General features: G+C 41.1%; 1 protein-coding gene and 1 long non-coding RNA gene across 2 annotated transcripts in view; one reads left to right on the forward strand and one right to left on the reverse strand.

Moving 5' to 3' along the window:
• Positions 1-20685, reverse strand: part of LOC134314996 (brefeldin A-inhibited guanine nucleotide-exchange protein 3-like) — a 63004-nt gene that overhangs the window by 41373 nt on the left and 946 nt on the right. Inside the window, exons 2-14 of the mRNA XM_062995869.1 lie at positions 17731-17782; positions 15630-15711; positions 14849-14980; positions 13013-13081; positions 12439-12561; positions 10348-10393; positions 9501-9585; positions 9254-9358; positions 7768-8095; positions 7571-7683; positions 3613-4496; positions 1185-1351; positions 149-314 (exon numbers count right to left, since the gene is read on the reverse strand). Of these exons, the coding sequence (XP_062851939.1) occupies positions 149-314; positions 1185-1351; positions 3613-4496; positions 7571-7683; positions 7768-8095; positions 9254-9358; positions 9501-9585; positions 10348-10393; positions 12439-12561; positions 13013-13081; positions 14849-14980; positions 15630-15711; positions 17731-17782 (2352 nt within the window). The remainder of the gene's footprint in view (positions 1-148; positions 315-1184; positions 1352-3612; positions 4497-7570; positions 7684-7767; positions 8096-9253; positions 9359-9500; positions 9586-10347; positions 10394-12438; positions 12562-13012; positions 13082-14848; positions 14981-15629; positions 15712-17730; positions 17783-20685) is intronic.
• LOC134314997 (uncharacterized) lies at positions 7349-7908 on the forward strand. Its single transcript, XR_010012446.1, has 3 exons — positions 7349-7386; positions 7559-7689; positions 7822-7908. It is a non-coding gene; the product is annotated as an uncharacterized LOC134314997 (long non-coding RNA).

Consider the following 20685-nt stretch of genomic DNA (forward strand, 5'->3'; position numbering starts at 1 on the left):
GTCTGTAAACAGGCATGTTTATGCTGAAACTGCCTAGTTTATTTTCCACCACATATAAAAAAAAATGCAACAAAACAGAATTCATCTTCTTGTGAAATATTCCTGTTAATACATAAGTTCATCATCTCCCAGACTAGGTGTTTGCTACCTGTGAGCATAGTGATGAGTGGAAGTGAGTGGTCCTCTGGAGAGCCTGAATAGCCAGCCTCGGCCAGCAGGTTCCTCTCTATCACTTGGTGGAAGAGTTCTTCTATCCAAGCCTGAGAGAGCACCACCAGCACACCACTGCTTTGGATCTGATGCACAAACTCTTTCTACAGAGACAAACATTCATCCGAAAACTGGTAAATGAACAACACCACCACTAATGCATACACAAATACAAATCAGCAGTTAAACTACAAATATACAGGACCAATAACATTTAAATTTAAGATTGAGCAAACACCAGCTATTCTAAGTCAGTCAGACCTTTACACACATAAAGTAGGACTATTTTTGGAACAGTACTATCTATTTAGTTTAGGCGTCTAGATAGTCCAACAGTCCAAAAATACATGGTTAGGTGAGAGACCCATTAAACACCTAGAACTAGAAAGGAGATTGCAGAGGGCACGGGTGGCACAGCGGTAAAACACGCTAGCTGCCCGTGATGTGGATCCCCATCTGAACCCACCTCATGCAGGTGAAAAAAAACAGTCAGCTTCTTTGCATGTGTCTAACCTGACAAATGCTCTAAGGAAAAATTCTTAAATACACACTTCAAAATCTTGTAAAAGATCTTACCAGAAGAGTGGAGACTGTTATGGCTGAAAAGGAAGGACCAACTCCATATTAATGCATATGAATTTTAAATGGGATGCTGTAGGAGCTCATATTTTTATACTAAGAATGTCAGTACACCAAGAGTGCACTAACAAGTGCACCCTCAATGGTTAGACTGTCTCAGCCACAGGACACTAGACAATCACTTGTGCAGAAGCCTGACCGGCCAATGGTACGGCAGAGATTCGAACCCTGGATAGCGTTTTTTTACTGCAGCGCCACCCAAGCAGCCTTTTTGTATCACTATTTAGTGTAATAGTGAAACCCCAATAACTTCAATATCTAAGGATCTGAAGTAGAACAAATCAAAGTAAAATTTGTGAACTAAGCCAAAATAAGATAAAACGCTTTGTTCTTACCAAAGTGACAAGATGAGGAGTTACTTTCTGTTGGTAGAAGTCACAAGTGCACAGTTTGAGGTTGAGCAGCAGAGCGTAGTAAGACACCAAGTATAGTCCATCTGCATTCATCAGAGCCTGGCAGCTTAAATTCTCACTCGCCTCAAAGCCAGGAGAATGCATGCCCCCTGGAGTAAAACAGGACAACAAAACTTCTTACATAGTGATCATAACAAGGGCTTAATGCTAGTGTTCATAAATTCAAATTCATTTTCATGTTTTACCACTGCTTTCTCCTGGTTTGGGTTGTGGTGGGTCTGGCTTCTCTGAAATCATTAGGAATAATGCAGTAACACACCCAGGACACCAATCCATCATGGCGCCTTGGCCACCGAGCCCTAGACACAGCCAATCGTGTCTGTATGTTCAGTACGATGAAGTTTAAGTCTGAGCTTTGGTTGGGCCACTCAACATCATTTTAGGACTTGCCCTGAGTCACTCTCAAGGGTGAACTTTTGGCCTCGTCTGGCCTCGAGTTTGTGTGCTTTGAAGGTGGTTTTCTTTCTCTATTTGGCAGCCCTCAACTCTTGTAAGTCTCCATGGTACAGCTGCTTTCAAGCACTTTCATATCATTATGCTGCCAGAACCATGTACCACTGTAGGAATTGTATTAGCCAAGTGATGTGCAATGCCTGTTTTTTGCTAGACATAGAGATTGCTGTTAATCACTGTGACTCTCATAATGTCAGAATCCTTTACATGTCTGTTTACTTAACATGCTGGCCAAGGCCCTTCTTACCCAGATGCAGAATTTGACAGGATGGCCTCTAGGAAGGTTGTGTCAAGGTTCTTCCTTTTCATACCTGAGGCCACCATAATCCTGGCAACACTCAAAGTCTGATATATTGCTTTAGATTCTGTCTGGGAGTTCTTTGGACTTCATAATTTGTTTTTTGTTGTGACAGTACAAAGTAAATTGTGAGGCTTTTATAGACAAAGCTGTTTGCCTTTACAAACTATGTCCAATCAATTCATAGTGCAACAGGTAGCCCAACGGAGTTCGAGCAATCCTACGGCAATTCAGTTAGCAATCGGTTAGTCTAAAGCAGCAAAAAACACCAGTCGGGTAACTGAGTTTGGAAAACTCCCAACCAATTATGTGTGTCAAAACATGGCTGAGTATTTTTGTCTTTGAGACCGTCGCTGGATGTTCTAGGTTTACATTCAACCATTAAGGTAGGCTGTGGTTTGTATTGTAGCTTCCATTAATTCTATCATTCAATTTATGAGTGTTATTTAATGACTGCCGTGAAATGTGGCACTTTTCTAATAGATTGTAATAGTATTAGATTGATGAGTAAGTTATAACAAAATAAAGTGTAGAAAAAGTCAAGCGGTCTGAATACTTTCTGAATCCACTGTATGGTACAATTTATTTTTAATATTGATTTTATACACCAACCAGGCATAACATTATGAACACTGACAGGTGAAGTGAATAACACTGATTATCTCTTAAATCACAGCATCTGTTAGTGGGTGGGATATATTATGCAGCAAGTGAACATTTTATCTTCTAAGTTGATGTGTTAGAAGCAGGAAAATTGAGCAAGCGTAAGGATTTGAGCGAGTTTGACAAGGGCCAAATTGTGATGGCTAGACGACTGGGTCAGAGCATCTCCAAAACTGCAGCTCTTGTGGGGTGTTCCTGGTCTGCAGTGGTCAGTATGTATCAAAAGTGGTCCAAGAAAGGAACAGTAGTAAACCGGCGACCAAGGCTCACTGATGCACGTGGTGATTGAAGGCTGGCTCGTGTGATCTGATCCAACAGATGAGCTACTGTAGCTCATATTGCTGAAGAAGTTAATGCTGGTTCTGATAGAAAGGTGTCAGAATACACAATGCATCACAGTTTGTTGCGTATTAAGTCCTGTCATCCATGTGGATGTTACTTTGACACGTACCACCTACCTAAGCATTGTTCCAGACCATGTACACCCTTTCATGGAAATGGTATTCCCTGATGGCTGTGGCCTCTTTCAGCAGGATAATGTGCCCTGCCACAAAGCAAAATAATTCAGGAATGGTTTGAGGAGCACAACAACGAGTTTGAGGTGTTGACTTGGCCTCCAAATCCCCCAGATCTCAATCCAATTGAGCGTCTGTGGGATGTACTGGACAAACAAGTCCGATCCATGGAGGCCCCACCTCACAACTTAAGAGTTAAAAGATCTGCTGCTAACATCTTGGTGCCAGATACCACTGCACACCTTAAGGGGTCTGGTGGAGTCCATGCCTCAACGGGTCAGGACTGTTTTGGCAGCAAAAGGGGGAACAACACAATATTAGGAAGGTGGTCATAATGTTACGCCTGATCGGTGTATATTGATGTTAATAATGGGTGTGGTCAAGTAACCTAAAGCCATATTTAGTGTATTTGTTAACGTACCTGCTTGCAAGCCTGAGCAGAATGTGGAGGAGAAGTTCTGAAGTGCTACATCCACATCAGTGGGGCATTGCAGGACGAGTAGACGTGGTAGAAGTGCAGCCAGTGACTGGACGAACAGGCGTGCACTTTGTTGGTCTGCTTCTTGATTCTTGAGCAGCTTAAGTGAGAGCGCAGCGGTGTGTAGTGAACAGTGGGCGGGCCCTTGCCTCAGGGTCTGCTCATCGTCAGCCAACGAGCCGTTGTCTGAGCCCACATCAGAGACATCCGACCGCCCAGAGTCTTTCTCAGCAGCAGTGGAGAACTGATCGCATGAGTCGAATTCTGTGCGCGAGAGCTCCTGCTCATCGACGCTGAAGTTGCTCTCGCTGTAGCGTGAGCCATGTGAACGTGTGCGGGACTCTACTGACAGGAAGTTAGTCAGGTCAGGGTAGGCCAGGGCATGGCTGCGCTGAACCACATCCGGTGGAGCGCCACTCTCCCCTGCTGCGCCCCCACAAAAGGATGGTGAAGGTAGGTGTGCATCATCCATGCAATCTTCTGGAGTGGTTCTGCCCAAACCCCCTTCCAAAGTCGTTTGTCCTGTGTCGGTAGTGACGCTGATACTGATATCTGGGCTGCATTGAGAAAGGCCAGCCTCCCAGGCAGCTCGCTCAGATGACAGAACGTGCCGCTGCCTCCAAAAGTCAGCCTCGTTTAGCTCCAACTCTGCCCCCTCTTTCAAATCGTCTAAGCGACGGAGCAAAAGCTGTGCCTGGTCCATCTGTAATCCTCTTCCCTGGCTGAGCTCATCCAGGGCAGCAAGAAGAGCACAGGCGCAAGAAACAGAGGAATAGCAGGCCTCAACGCCACCCTTTATGCAAGCCTCAGTCATGCCATCCATCACCCTAAGGAAACAGAATGTCAACCTTGGAATCCTTTATTTTATTTGATTTATATTTTGTTTATGCATTTTCTCCCCTTTTTCTCCCTTTTTAGCACGTCCAATTGCCCGATTGCGTCATGCTTCCTCTCCACCAATGCCAATCCCCGCTCTGATTGAGGAGAACGAAGCTAACCCACACCCTCTCCGACACGTGGGCAGCGGCCGTATGCATTTTGTCACCTACACTTCGACGAGTGCAATGCGGATCAGCACAGTGTACGGAGAGACACACCCTGACAGCACTCTTTTCCCGTCTCTGTGCAGGCGCCATCAATCAATCAGCCAGCAGAGGTCGTAATTGCATTAGTTATGAGGGAGTCCCTATCCGGCTTTAATATCCTACCCCTGTCTGAACAACAGGCCAATCGTTGTTAACGTGGGTGCTCAGCCCGGCCGGCAGGCAGAGCTGAGACTCGATACGATGCAGGGCTCTAGACTAACGTTTTGCACTGGTTGCACTGGTGCACCTAACTTTTTTTCTTAGGTGCACCAGCACAAAAGTTAGGTGCACCCAAATTTTCGACCGCATCGCATTTAACACCGCAGTTTTACAGGTTCACTTTTTTTTTTTTTTTTAATCACTGTCCATACAGGCAATATTGACTTGGAAATAACTAACAATCTGGTCAACATGGCCTCGTCTGATGATCTGTTTTCTGCTGCCTGACAATGAAGGGCAGTGGGGAGAGGGGACACTTGGGCAGTGCATTTATCGCGGCATGTAATGTGTTTTATAGATGCATTGGGCTTTTTCAGCCTTTCAATTCGAAATGTATTAGAACCAGTCACAAATATACTATTGCCGGCCACTGTCTTCTTTACAGTTAATTATAGTATTACAGACTAATTATAGCACTTATAAAAATTATAAAAATAATAGAGTAAATGTGTATGTATGTGTGTATATCTATTTATATGTGTGTGTATATTTAAAATTATATGTATATGTTTGTGTGTGTATGCAGTGCATTATATTATCGGCTTTACTGAATCTTTTACACAGATTCCCAAAATCGCTTGCGGTGCACTAACTGCGTATTTTGACTACATTTATTGTAATATATTTTGGTCTTTTAGTTATTTTTATATTTTACTTAACGAAAATATTGTCGTGTTTTTACTTTCACTATCGCGGCACTTTACCGCTAGCATTAGCCCCTTGCTACTGTAGAGGCTCGGCTCACCTAGCCGCTGTCCGGTGGGGATGCTGCGGGTCTTTTGCTGTGCGGTGGTGGAGGTGGGGGAATAAAGGCACACGACAGGGTAGAGTCACTTTAACTGTTTAGTCAGGACTTAAGTGAGCGTTACAACACTTTACACCGCCGAGCTCCAGAACCCGAACTTCCATTCTGGGGACATCCGGCGAGTCCAAACGCACGTGTATAAACCTGGTGCTGCATTCTGATTGGCTGAGCTGAATGTCGCTCACATATCACCGCTACAATATTGTCCCGCCCTTCACTATCTCTGATTGGTTTAGACCATGATATTGGCCTAATGTGTGTCTGTTGTTTTTTTTTTCCCTCGGACGCCTGGTCGCACCGGTGCGACCTGAGATTTTTTTTAGTCGCACCATTGAGAAATTAGGTCGCATGTGCGACCCAAATTGGTCGCACTCTAGAGCCCTGCGATGTATTCGAGATCTCAGCTCTGGTGTTCCAGCATGTGTTTTTACTGCTGCGCCACCTGAGCGGTCCTCAGAATCCTATTAAACTATATCCTTTATTAATATTAGCTTTTGTAACCAATCATTTTAGGCCAAACCACTGGGCAAGAACATTTCCTGGTCCCGTGTTTTGAATTATCTAAAACTAGGGATGTTGGGGCATGAGTGATGCAGTAGACTATTACACTGGTCTATTACCTCTAAAAACCCATTTTTGAGATTTTTGAGTTGAAGTCTTGGTGGTGCTATTAGCGTGAAGGGACACCCAACATACACACTTGGCTGTGTCTGAGGGAGTAAAAGGATGAATGGGGAAATCACCTGTTGCTGCAACATCTAATACTCTACTACAGTCTGTCTGATGTGTCGGCATGAGTAGTGGAAGGGCACAGTAGCTTGTACCTAATTATCCAGTAAAGCTCTCAATACGAATCCATCTCTGGTCAGTGCAAATAAGCTTTTCAACTGTCTAAAGTCAAACTTGCTTTAGTGTTTTATTATTATTTATTTTCAGAGAGAGCTTCATCCTGAGCTGTGGGTCCAGTGGTTCCTGGCAGGTGTTCACCCTGGACAGGCCACCAAATCATTCCAGGGCAACCCACACTCAGACATTTACTCACTTGCTTTAATTTAGTGTAGCAGGAAACCAGATCAGACAGAGGAAACCCAAACAGACATGGAAAACAAGAAATCCACACACAAAGTGACATTTGAAGGGATCGAAGGTTGCTGTTCCACACGCTCTAGCACCATCGCTAGCATTATACAAATAAAAAAAATGTTTTTTTTAATTTTTTTGATTGATGGGAGAAGAAACATGGTCACAAAATAATACTAAAAATAATAAAAGCTAGGTATTTCGAACTCGTCGGTTCTAAGCTAAGCTCTGCCACCAGGCTGGGTGCCTACACGAACAACGATTGGTTGTTGTTCTGGGGGGGGTGCTGGACGGGACCTCATAACTGATGCAATTACAGCCTCTGCTGGCTTATTAATGGCACCTGCACAGAGATGAGGAATAATGCATTGATCAGGGTGTTTCTCTCCTACACAATGCTGATCCGCATATGAACTCCCCTCGTGAAAGTGAAAAGATGCACTCGGCTACTGCATCACTTGTTAGTCTCGGCTCTCCTCAACCAGGGTGGAGATCAACATCAGTAGAGAGGAAGCATAATGCAATCGGGTAATTGGATACGACTAGATTAGGAGGAAAATTAGGAAAAATGCAAAAAATAATAATAATAATGATAATAATAATAAAACCTATAGCCTATGTGTTTAGCAATATAATGACAATTGTAATGCCTGCACACAAAACCGGCACCCAGGTTACTGATTTGTTTATTTGTTGGTAGAGTCACACTTACAACTTAAACAGGTCAAGATACGACTTCCTCTTAGTGAAGGATCTCTTCCTGGGCTCAGGCTCAAGCACACATGGGCCAGCCAGATCAAACAAGCGCTGTGGACTTCCAAGTATCTGGTGGTAAGATTGTTTATTAAAATATGAACATTTCTCCATTAATAAAAGTTATTGATAGCTAAGGATTTATGGTGGCTTTACCTCTTTCATGATCTTCATGGCCTCCACTCTGTGCTGTGGTGGCGGGTAGAGCAGCATGCGGTGGTATAAAGACTGCAGCACAGGCTTCATGGATTCCACACAGCTTACGAGACGCACCAGCTCGGCTGCAATGTAGCAGATGGTGCGGATCACGGGTCCGATCATGGCGGGGGCACTGGAAGAGCAGCCAGAACCCCGGCCCTGATCGCTCACCCCTGGGCCGGACGTGGCATCCACCTCCTGTGATGGAGTACCATGAGCTGAAGTGATGGTCTTGTCATTGACAGGGTTTCCCATAATCACCACCAGAACTGGACACAGCTGCTTCCTGAACAAATGATTAAAACATAGACTGCTCATATTTCTTAGTACTGGGGATTTTATTTACCCAGCCCAGAAAAATAAACTATATGACCAAAGTACAAACTCCATTTATAGAAAAGTTAGGACACTGTCTAAAAATGCAATAAAAACTAAAATCGGTAATTTGTTAATTAATTAAAACTACAGAATGTGCCACCTACAGCTTATCAGTTATATAAAAGCTCAAGCCATTTAACAAATTACAGTTGTCGTTTTAGAAAAATGTACCATTTCTTTCTAGAAATGAGCTATTTATTTTATTTATTGGGGTTTTAACGTCATGTTTTACACACTTTGGTAGTTACTGGTTACACAAGATTTATCAGTTCAAGCCTTTAATGTCAAACACAGTCATGAACAATTTTGTATCTCCATATCACCACTTGCAAGTTTTTGGACTGTGGGAGGACACGCAGACACGGGGAGAACTCCACACAGAAAGGACCCGGACCGTTCCACCCGGAAATCGAACCCAGGACCTTCTTGCTGTGAGGCGACAGTGCTACCCACTGAGCCACCATCTCTAAAATGGGGTATAAAATGAATAAAACTTTGACACAAGATTTCAGGGAAAGCCCTTTCCTGTTCCAGCATGACTGCACCCCTGTGTACAAAACAATGTGCATACAGACATGGTTTGGGGAATTTGGCATGGAGGAACATCTGGAACCTCCAAATTTGTTATGAAATGTAAGAGCTTGGGTAGCGCATATTCTAACCCTGTAGTAACCCCGGCCTGGCAAGACGCTCTACGGACACTACTGGCTGTTATGTCCGCCACTGGCTTGTGAAAAGAAGAGGTAAATCTCTTTATGTGTGTTGAAGGTAGCAATTGGTAGTCTACTGTATATGAGGCAGTAGTGTGGGTGCAGCTAAAGCTGAGTAACTAGAAGCCTTCAGCACAAACCCACGTGGACATGGGAAAAACATGCCGAAATTCATACATACAGTAACGCAATGATTAAACCCACATCGTTAGGACTCACCAGCTGATAAGCAATTATCAATAACCTAAAAAATCTGATGGAACTTGTTGAAAGTTTATGCAGGATTTTTATCAATTTATATTCTTGGATTAAAGATCATTAGTACAGCCAATTAAATATTGCAAATAGAGCTTTACCAGACGAGATCTGTGAATTTGCGGTGAAGGTGCATTGTGGGAGGGCAGTTGCTGAGCATGGCTAAGATGCACTCCAGATACAGCAACTGCAGCAGCTGGTTCTCACTATTTGGGACAGCAGAAACAAAACAGAATCATAGCATGGTGACTACAGGTAAACCAATACACCAATATTACAGACATACACATACAAAATATGCCAAATGATTAATTATTACATTATTCAGTGTACACAACATGGCCTTACCTTGGAACAGACTCCAGCTTTTCACAGAACAAAGTGAGAATATTCACCACATCATCATATAGAGCTGCTGTGGTGGGAGAGACATCTACACACACACACATACACACACAAACACACATTAGCTGTAAATTAAAGTCAAATTAATCATATACATATATACATATGTGGGCCAGTGATAGCTCAGTGGTTAAGGTACTGGACTAGTAAACAGAAGGTTGCCGGTTCAAGCCTCGCCACCACCAAGTTGCCACTGTTGGGTCCCTGAGCAAGGCCCTTAACCCTCAATTGCTCATTGTGTTCCGCTCACTGTGTAAGTCGCTTTGGATAAAAGCGTCTGCTAAATGCTGAAAATGTAAATGTAAATATATATATATATAACAACCCTGTTACCAAAAGTAACGTTTCCACCACACCCATCACTAACAGGTGTATGAAATCAATCACAACTATACACTATACACAAGATTATGCCCCTAAATACTGAGCAAGGTCCAAAAAGACATGGTTTGATGAAAGAAAGAAGAGTCCTGACTTCAACATCGTTGAACACCTTTGCAATATCTTGGAATTGCAATATTAACTGTGAGTCAGGGCTTCTTGTCCAACAGGACATCTTGTCCTCACAAATTCAAAATTCCCTCAGACAAAGAGGAAGGGGTGACAACTCCATATTTATGCCAATGGTCCCGGAATAGAACAAGCTCATGTGGCATGTCCACATAGATTTGGCAAAAAAGTGTACCTTTCAAAAAAACAATTCTGCCAGTTTCTTTATTAGTAACTCATGAACTTGGTTAGTTGCAGTTTTGTTTTCAGTTCAGGTGTTAATGAACTTAAATACCTGTACCTTTGCGCTGGTATGTTGGCACCGAAGACTCCAGTCCATCTGCAGTCTAAAGCACAGAACAAAGCACTTAAAACCAGCAACATGTTTTTAAAGGTGTAGAAATAAGATGTGTTTATAATACAAACTAGGGCTGACTCGATACCACTTTTTTATGTCCGATACTGATACTGCAAATTGAGTATCTGCCGATACCGATACCAATCCGATACCGTCATTTCTCCTCTCAAACAACTAAGCAGTAATAATACATGTCTCAATGCCCCATGGTTAGACTAGCTATTTAAATAATAATACTCAGACTGTAAAAATAATAAATAAATAAAGGAATAAATACAGAACCTACAACATCACACTTACACAAAACTGCTTTTTTATTTTAACTTTTACACACAGAACATTTAGCAGCATTTTTGGCTTGTTTAACAAAAGTGTCTACAATTGGAAGATGTGGATGTCAATCAAACGCGATGGACCAATTAGAATTGATGCAGAGTTGAGATTTTCTGTTAAAGTTCTGTCGCGTTTTTAGATTATTAAAAACCAAAGCGGACTTATTAAAAAAACTACAAAACTATTAAAAGACTAAACGGGAAACGGTTTAGTTTGTTTTATTTCATAACACTAATGGATTAATCGTTGAGGATGTGAGAGATCTCCAAGCTGGGACAAGATTACATAAAGCGATTTTTATTGTGTTTAAACAGTGTTTTTAGATGTGGCAGTAGTATAAGATTTTTTTAAATGCTAAAAGCTTTAGTAGATCAGTGTGTTTTAATTTCTGAATGGCTGTTGCGGATGAGTTGTAGATCAGTGGCACATGTTCATTTTGTCATCAAGTTGTGGCAGTTGCAGAGTGAGCTGGCAATAAACGGCGCTCTGTTGGAACGTATCTTTGTGTGTTATTTGCTTTACACACAAACAATGGCCTTATTTACATTAAGTGTTATTTACATTAAGCAACAGTATCGGATCGAATTACACGTTTTTTTTCCTTCCGATATCCGATGCAGTGATTTGGGCCAATATCAGATTGGTACCAGCCCTAATACAAACCTGCCTGTCTCACCTCTTAAGTGTGTTGCAGACATGAAATTCTATATTTAATGGTCAGTGATAATACTGGAAATCTTTTCCTTTGATTTTGTTAATTTTCTTAAACCTTTATTTAAATCACAGATATGACAAATCAGATTCTTGTTTTATTGCTTTTCACAAAATGTCCCAAATTTTCCAGATTACCACACGCCCACACTAACATGTTTCAAATACGTGGCAGTTCATCACTTGCCAGTGTTAGAATCCCACACAAGAACTGTATTGCAAGAGAGAGTCCTTGGGATTGCATATTGCAGTGCCCTTACTAACCTTCCATCTCTCAGTCATGGCCAATTGTGTTTGTGACACCCAGCCAGGTCAGTGGCACTGCTATGATTCGAACTGATGAATTTGAACACTTTCCTGTGGTGTTCTGGCAGCACCATCCAAATCCAAATTTTATTTAAATCCAAATGTAAAAGTTTTAAAATCTCTATGCATTTGTTAAATATGATAAAGTAACTGAATCTAATTTCGAAATATATGCACACATGCATGTACAAACCTAAACACCAATAAATAAAAGGCAGTCTTTATTAGCTATTAATTGTGATCTCTTTGTGCCTTATTTTTCATAAAATATGAGAAAATTGAATGTCCTGTCCTGTCTTTTACAGCTGCACAGTGATTCCATTAACAGTTGACTTTTAAAATCAGCGTTTATTAGTCCAGGTCATTTTTGGCCAGTTTTAATAAACCTACACACTGCTCACTGTAGCCCCAGATAGCAGGTTGTGGCTGGCAGAAGTAGAATCCAATGTGGCCATCTGTTATTGTAAACCGGCCACTTCCAGGGTTTGATGTGTTGTGCATTATAAGATTTTCTGCTACCTACGGTAGTAAAGAGTAGTTTTATTAACCACTGTGGATAATAGTCTGACGATTCTACTCTGGCTACATAAATTATATCAGAACTGTTGTTCTGAATTCTATTGTTGTCATTACATTTGTTTGTGTGTGTGTGTGTGTTCGTGTTCTTTGAGTCGAATGGCCTACCGAGCCGTCCTTTCTGTGGTGCAGTTGAAGAGTGAGATCCCCTAGTATCTGACTGAGTGTAGCTCTCACTGCAGTGTTGATGCTGCGCTGATGGCAGCTCGGTGTGTAGATCTGAATACACAGCTGCAACACATCCAGACACTTAATTTATTAAAACACCAACATGCATTGGGGTCATCTTGACATTCTGGATTGTCACACCAATGAAACAAGATGCTAATTTGTATGTTACTTCATAAACATTAAAAATAAAACCTGATCCAGAAATGTTTGGTTAATTAAAAACTAGGTACTGATTATCTGCTACTAGCACATAATATATAAAGCACTAAATACTTTGGCTACAAAAGCTAGTAAAAAAGCACAAAAGGCAAATATACATAAAAGTAAAAGTTTTAAAATAAACACTGATGGGAAACTATACTATAAAAGCAATAGAACACTTAAGGTTGTCTTGTGCCTGCTACAAAATCACAGCTGTAATGTTATTTGCAATAACACACAACAACCTTGTGCTCAACTGCTTAAATGGGCAGAATTTAAGAGTTTTTTGTTTCGGTTGTAGAAGTCTTACCTCAGCAATTTTTAAAATGTTGTTTCCAGTCATCTCAAAGCTGGAGGAGTAGGTGACACACAACAAAACCTGACAAAAAGACACACAAGTTACAAATTGATAATGTCATAATTGTAATTGATGATTCATGTATTCAGTTATTCAGACCTTTGTTGTCACGCTCCAAATTGTGATCTGGTGCCTCCTGTTTGCTTTACTTTTACATGAGATGTGTCTACATCTCTTTACAAGCCCATCCATTGCTATAAAGGCCGTACAATTGACTGGAAGCCAATGAAGTTGTTCAAGTACCGAGGTGATATGGTCATGTTTTTTTGACCGGGTCAGTACTCGGGCAGCAGCATTCTGAGCAATCTGCAAGGATTGGAGGGAAAGTCCATAGAGGAGAGAATTGCAGTAGTCCAGTTTAGGGTCTCAGCAGCTTTAAAAGATAGGAACGGACGCAGACGAGTGACCTTTCGAAGCTGGAAGAAGGCAGACTTTGCCAATGAACTTATATGTGGCTCCAGTGGCAGGAGAGGGTCGAACAGCACCCCAAGATTACGTGCCTTGGAAGAAGACTGAACAGAGATACCAGCAATAGTGAGGGATGTGTTAGAGAGAGAAGAGACAGCGGATTTAGAGCCAATAATGAGATACTCAGTCTTATGGGCATTCAGTAGAAGAAAGTTCGCACACAGCCATGAGTTAAGATCCCGGATGCACTCGGTAAGGGATGGGGGTGGAAATGGATCAGATGGTATAAGGTTTAGATAAACCTGGGTGTCGTCAACGTAGCAGTGAAAATTCAACCCATGATGACAAAATATTTCACCAAGGGGCAGGATGTAAAAAAAACATTGACTCCCACAGGAGTCAATGAGGGGGTTGCTAGGGGGACGGTAAACTAATAGTACAACAGTTGGACTAGGGCCCAAGATCCTAAGAGCCATGTACTCAAAATGAGCCGTTTCTACATCTTACACATATTTATTTTTAATTTACTGCTAAAGAAGACGGCTAGACCCCCACCACGACCACTCAGCCTAGGTGCACAGAGATATGGATCGTGGGACCTCACTTAAAACACGTGTAATGCCAATGGAATGACATAAATAGTAAGTTGTGGAGTCAAGACGATATGAAGAGCATAGATGATAAAGTTCAGCCAAGGAGTAAACACGCTGAGAGATTTCTTTAAAATCCGCCAGCTGCCACATGACTAGGCGAATAATCCACAGGTGAGTGATCCAGACAAAAAATAAGGTAACATAACAGTTCCAAGAAATCGTGCAGGTACAAGTAGGCTCGCGCAAGCAGAAGACCTACATGAATCCAACCGCTAGCCATACAATCTCCACATAAAAATACCGGGAAGCTAAAAGCTAAAAGCTAGGCTGCGTTAGCCCGAGACACAACCAGAACCACAGACCGGTAATCAGCAATGGACGTAACTAAAGCCGGACTGGCAGTAAACAACAGATTGAGAGAAGTGAAGTTCATTCACCCATGTTGAAGCTAAAGGAACGGCCTATGTGAAGAGAGCTCGCACACAAGCACATAGCAACCGGCAAAAGTGGAAGGCTTAGCGTTAGTCATGATCCAGAAAAAGCGAAGAGTCAAAGCAGAAAATCCAGAAAAAAAAACAGGTCACAAAAACGAAAATTATAAAGCACACGAAACAGAGAAAAAGAAGCACCGGCAGGAGCAGCAGCACAAAACGCGCACAGCTTACCCTACAACCGGAAATGTTACCATCTCTGTAATGCTCCACAAATCACATGGAGCATAGCAGTAAAAAGGTTCAAACAAAAGATGTTGATTTGATTTTTGATTGCATAGAGATAAATGACTGACCTTCATGACCTCAACCTGCAAGTCTTCGTGAAGGGAGGGCGTCACGCTTACAACCTCCAGCATTTGATTCAACAGCTGCTTTTCTGGCACTTCTGATTCCACGGCAACAAAGCGATCCTCACACAGAATCTTCTGAAAAAGATTGAGCAAAGATTTATTACGAAGGATATTTTCTCAGTACTAGGTTGCTGATGTTGGGCCCTTGAGCAAGGCCCTTAACCCTCAATTGCTTGGACTGTATACTGTCACAGTACTGTAAGTCACTTTGGATGAAGGTGTCTGCTAAATGCTGAAAATGCAAATGTAGCTTCTGTATAAATGGTTCTTATTTAGCAGACATACTGTATATGTGAACGATTTCTCATGTAGCTTTCTTTTCTGAACTCCCCACCCCTGCTCCAACCTGCCAAAAAAGTTTTAGATCTTTTTGTAGACAGCGTGTTTCTCAGGTCAGCCAGCTTAACAATAATGTTTCACAGCCTAGCATGTTTCGTCTGCTGCTTGACCCAATTGTATCTGCTTCAAACAAAACTCAATGGTATCAACTAAGACATCTTTTTTCAATCGTTGATCCGCTTGTGACAGAGCTTCACTGAGTGGTTTGCTCCGGGAACTTGCTGGATGTCATAGCAAAATCTCAAAAGACAAAGACGAAATCTCAGAATTCTCAGCAGTATCGTATCCAGTCCATAAAAATATAAAGGTCATTTAAACAGGCTTTAATTTTCCCATTGTGCTAAAAAATCTGGTTAAACAAATTTTTAAAAATGCCCTGCCTTACCTGCATTCCTGCAAGAGCAGTTTGTGCCAGCTTGGGGTTTTTGGACTCCAGAGCGAGCTGAAGTGGGTAGAGGCATCTCTCCCTAAAAAAAAAGAGCAGGCAGATGGTACCTTACAAAAAACTCTACAACATGGCTGTATATGTATTGCTAAGCTTCCAGCACTAGCTAATGAGAACAGAAAGAACTACAGTTTAAGCTTTGGAGTCAGAATTTTGCTTCCGTTATTCAGAACAGAGACAGCAAGGTTATTTATGGCTAATTGCCACTTAATAGACACAATAGACAATGTCTATGGCATACTCTTGTTTGTGTTTACAGTTTAAGGCTTCAATAGAGAAGTTATGTATCGGCAGTAATTATGTTAAGTGTCTTAAATGCAGTTGTTTCAACAAATCTAGGATTTTCTTGGGTGTGGTCTTCTCTAATTTCATGTGGTTTGATTGACTGTTCCTATCTTCTAGTCTTTTGGTTTTTTGCTATGTATTTATTGTGGAAAAAGCATCTGACGATGGAAAGTAGCAATTGGTAGTTTCTTTTCTTGCAGTATTTCTTGCAAGTCTGTCCTGCCTGCTCATTTCCTGGTAGCCTGCAGTGACAAGATAACCCAGCAGAAGATTATTCTGTGGTTTCCATCTCTTAGTTGTTCCAGCTTTATGAAAATGTTATCAGTGATGGGATGGTTTGAGATTCCGTAGTTTGTTGGCAGGATTTAGAGTCTGAACAGATTAAAAAACATATGTTTTTTGTTTTGTTGTATGAAGTCCACAGTGAGTAATAGGGAGTAAGCTTCTGCAGTGGTGGAACTATGTTTGGATAAATGGATGCTGTGTTGTTGGTCAGTTGTTACAAAATCTGCACCCATGTGTTTCTGTTCTGGAGCCATCAGTGTAGATTTAGTGATTTGGGTAGTTTCCACTGATGTTATAAAACTGCTTTTGGTAGGTCATGGGGAGGTGTTTTGTTTTGGGTCTCAGTTAGTTTAAAAATGACTTTATATACATTTATATAAAGTCATGTATATAAGTATGTATATAAAGTCATGTATATAAAGTCATTTTTAAACTAACTGAGACCCAAAACAAAACACCTCCCCATGACCTACCAAAAGCAGTTTTATAACATCAGTGGAAACTACCCAAATCACTAAATCTACACTGATGGCTCCAGAACAGAAACACATGGGTGCAGATTTATATACAGTCAGTAGTAAAAATGACTTTATACATTTCCACAGAGGGAGTTCTTATTGTGTGTGCTTTTATTAAAGTGTCCTTTAGGATGTGGATGTTTTCTAGATTTAGTTTTGTCTGTAGTCTAGGAGTTTAACAATGTATTGCAGGCTAATTGGTGCCTTTGAAGGTTCATCTGCTTCTACATATAAGCTTTCCAGCTGAGCTGTTCTGAAAACTCATAGGGCTGGTCTTAGACCATGGTGAGGAATGGAATTTAGAGGTTGCATATAGGTCCTCCTTGTAGCCCCATAAATGATGCTATCATTGTCTAGTCGGGATTGGCAAGACGCCCCCTGTTGGACATTGTGAGGGCGAACTGTACATGGAGTAGCCCTTTAGGTTTATGACCATCACATGGAGCTCAGCGTGGCTCTCCATATGCAATACAGTCAGGGTTGGAGTCTACAGCTGTTGGATTCTGCAGCGGCTAAGGAAAGATTAAGTCTGCGGCGGTGGGGAAATTGCAGAAAAAGTTACTTGTACACCTGGCACACACCTGTTATAGAATGCTTTAATTATGTAGTTATTTGATTCACTAGGAGAAAATGCATGTGTACCAAAATAATCTGCAGTCATTAAAAATCGCTGGTGGCCTTCAAAAGAGGACAGTGACTCATGCAATACTGCTCAGTGCGTTGCTTTCAAAGCCTGTCGTGTCTACAAAATCCTTCAAAAACCTTTAGTAAAGAGCTCAAATATAACAATCCAAACATAAAAAGCTGTTATGGTGCTTTGGTGCAGACACTGCAGTGCTTTGTGGTTGTAGCTAAGGACAAAAAGACAGCAGTTTACACTTAAGGCTGAACATCTTTATCCCTCAGGGAACAAAAATAGTGAGTCATTAGAAATGAAATCCAACACTGCTTACCTGAGCTTAGATGGTGACATTCTGATCGATCCATTTTGAGCATTCAGGGTTTCTGTTAAAGCAAAAGAAATAAAGAACCCAAAATATGTTACCCAAAAATCCCATTACATGTTTATGGCCATGGCCTGAAATGATCTGCACCCCTGCAACACAATTCAATTAGTCTCACTTTGGCATACATGCTACACTATTAACACATCAAAAGGAGACAGCATGATGCCTGTCAAATTCCTTAGAGCTCCCGCTGAGGGCAATCTGACAAGAAAACATAACCATGACAATCCGGTTTTTGGAGCATATATTTCATATTGGCTATGTGGATATTTAGGTGTCATGGTTATTTTACCTTAAACAAGCCTTTCCCAACCAAGGTGCAGTCTGGCTTTGTCAGCGGTTGGTCAAAAACATTTTGATGTTGTTGACATAATTAAATAAATTAAAATGCCAAAATCATAAATGTATAAACACTTTTATATCTCTTTAAGTAGCTGTAACGTTGCAAATTTCCCCTGTGGGATAATAAAAGGCTATCCTATATTGTTTATCATGGAAATAAGTTGCCTCATGCATCAACATTTCCTACATGGCCCATACTACATGGTCCATTTTTCCCTTTATATTGCAATGTCAGCCCTGGGGTCAGCGTATAACTACATAAATGTTGAAGTAAATAGCCAAACAGATACTTCATGCAACACTCCAAACATGTTGTACTCCAAACAGAGTGTTGCATGAGAATGTTGACATAATATTTATAATAACTTTATAAACAGGCGCTCGGGTGGCACAGCGGTAAAACACACTAGCCAACTACCACTGAGTCCAGGGTTCAAATCTCAGCAGGAGTCAGGCATCCATGCAGACATGTGACCATGTGCCTTTAGTGTCGATCCCAGGCCCAAATAAAATAAGAAGGGTTGTGACAAGATTGGCATCTGGAGTAAAGATTGTGCCAAATCGGGTATGCAGTCAAGAATGATCAACCGTGGCAACTCCAAAATATGGGAGCACCCGAAAGAAAAAGATATATAGGTAGAATATGAGATTACCAACAACAGTGATTCAAACATTTTGCACAAGTAATTTAGTCTTTTTTGTAACAAATTACACAATACTGGTGACTAATCACTGCTTTGTGTGCGTACTATTCCATTGTTGATGTTCTGCACTTCCATAGCTTTTCAGCAGTATACAATTTTTGCTTAATTAAATTTTTTAGACACATCAAAGAAAGCTTTTAACCAGTCTTTTTGCAATGTGGTTACAATTCTTATTTATTTATTTGTCAGCAGCTGTTTTATCATGATCAGGGTTGGGGTTGCTCTGGATCAGCTATCATGAGAACACTAAGCACAAAGGTGGGGTACACACTGTACAGGGTCAACATAATGTGTACATGTTAAAATTGCACTCTGAACCAATAATTCAAAAATATTAATCACACACCTAGGCCATTCAACCTGGTGGCATATTTTGGAATGTGAAAAAATCCATACAGACACTGGAGGACGTAAGACAGTCCCCACAACCCAAGTTTACCACTACACAACGTTGATGGGTATCAAATCTGCTATTTACTTTAGAATATTTAATGCAATCTGATATACTGATCAAGTCTTAACATATGCTTACCTACCAATCCAGAAATAAATGCAATAATAAAGACCCAAAACAGTAATCTAGTGCATGGCAAATCTAAGCATTATAGTCCAAATGAATATAAATGTAATAATACATTTAATTTAAATAAATTGATGAATTTTGATTGCAACTATGTTAAAATAGAACACCACCTGTGGTGTTACAGTGGTGTTTACAATAAACCAATCAAATAAGAACATCTAAACACAACAAATACCCTAAATGGCTCAACACAACTAATATAACAAGTGGTTTCTCCAAATTCAACACAAAGTGCCACTATTAATGACTACTGCAGTCTTAGAGTGAGATTCAAATCTCAATCAAATCCATCATAACAGCACACATTTGCAAATGGGGTTGTCTCAAGCACACCTAAAGCAACTAATTAAGGGCTTTATTGGTTGCCTCAGGTGTGCTTAAGATAAAACACATAAAATAACTTGACTGGCTAGGGGCTTTTTGACTGAGGTTTGACTGCATGTAAGAAATATGTCAATACAGTTATCCAAAAAGTTAAAAGACATTATAATTACCTTGCACAAACAAGGAACTGGATATGTTCCTAAAAATACAGTTGGAAGCAGAGTTTGCAGGTTAAACAAAAACTGGCTACACTACCCACTCGTGGCACAAGGAGGAAGCGATCAATGGCTGCCACCAGATTCCTTAAGAAGCAGGTATTCAAAAACCCTTAAGTGACTGCATAGGACCTGCAGCAAGATGTGGTGGCAGCAGACATTGAGTTTCAGTTTGCACAGTAAGGAGCATACTCCATGCCCAAACTCCAAGATGTACACCTCTACTAACCCAAAAGCTCCAGCATCCTCAAAACCATATAAGTAAGCCACAAAAGTTTTGGGATTATGTTCTGTACAGCGATGAAACAAAAGTGAAGCATGGCAGTGGCTCAGCAATTCTAGGAGAAAACATAATGCCCTCAGTTAGAAAGCTGAAGCTTGGGCGACACTCCCAAGCATATCTCAGACTCCAACAGTTTTCAGATTAAGTCCTAGAAGATTCTGAAGGGGCCGTTACAGTCACCTGACTTAACCACCCATAAAAATATTGAGTGGGATTTAAAAAAGGGGGTTGCAGTGTGTAAACCCAAGAATATTAGTGAACTGGAGGCCATTGCCCATGAGTTTGTTTGTTTGTTTATTAGGCTTTTAACGTCATGTTTTACACTTTGGTTACATTCATGACATGAATGGAATATGGAACAGTCTTGGACAATTTAGTGTCTCTAATTCACCTCACTTGCATGTCTTTGGACTGTGGAAGGAAACTGGAGCACCCGGAGGAAACCCATGC

Source organism: Trichomycterus rosablanca, chromosome 5 (assembly GCF_030014385.1).
Source record: "Trichomycterus rosablanca isolate fTriRos1 chromosome 5, fTriRos1.hap1, whole genome shotgun sequence".
Taxonomy (NCBI): Eukaryota; Metazoa; Chordata; class Actinopteri; order Siluriformes; family Trichomycteridae; genus Trichomycterus; species Trichomycterus rosablanca.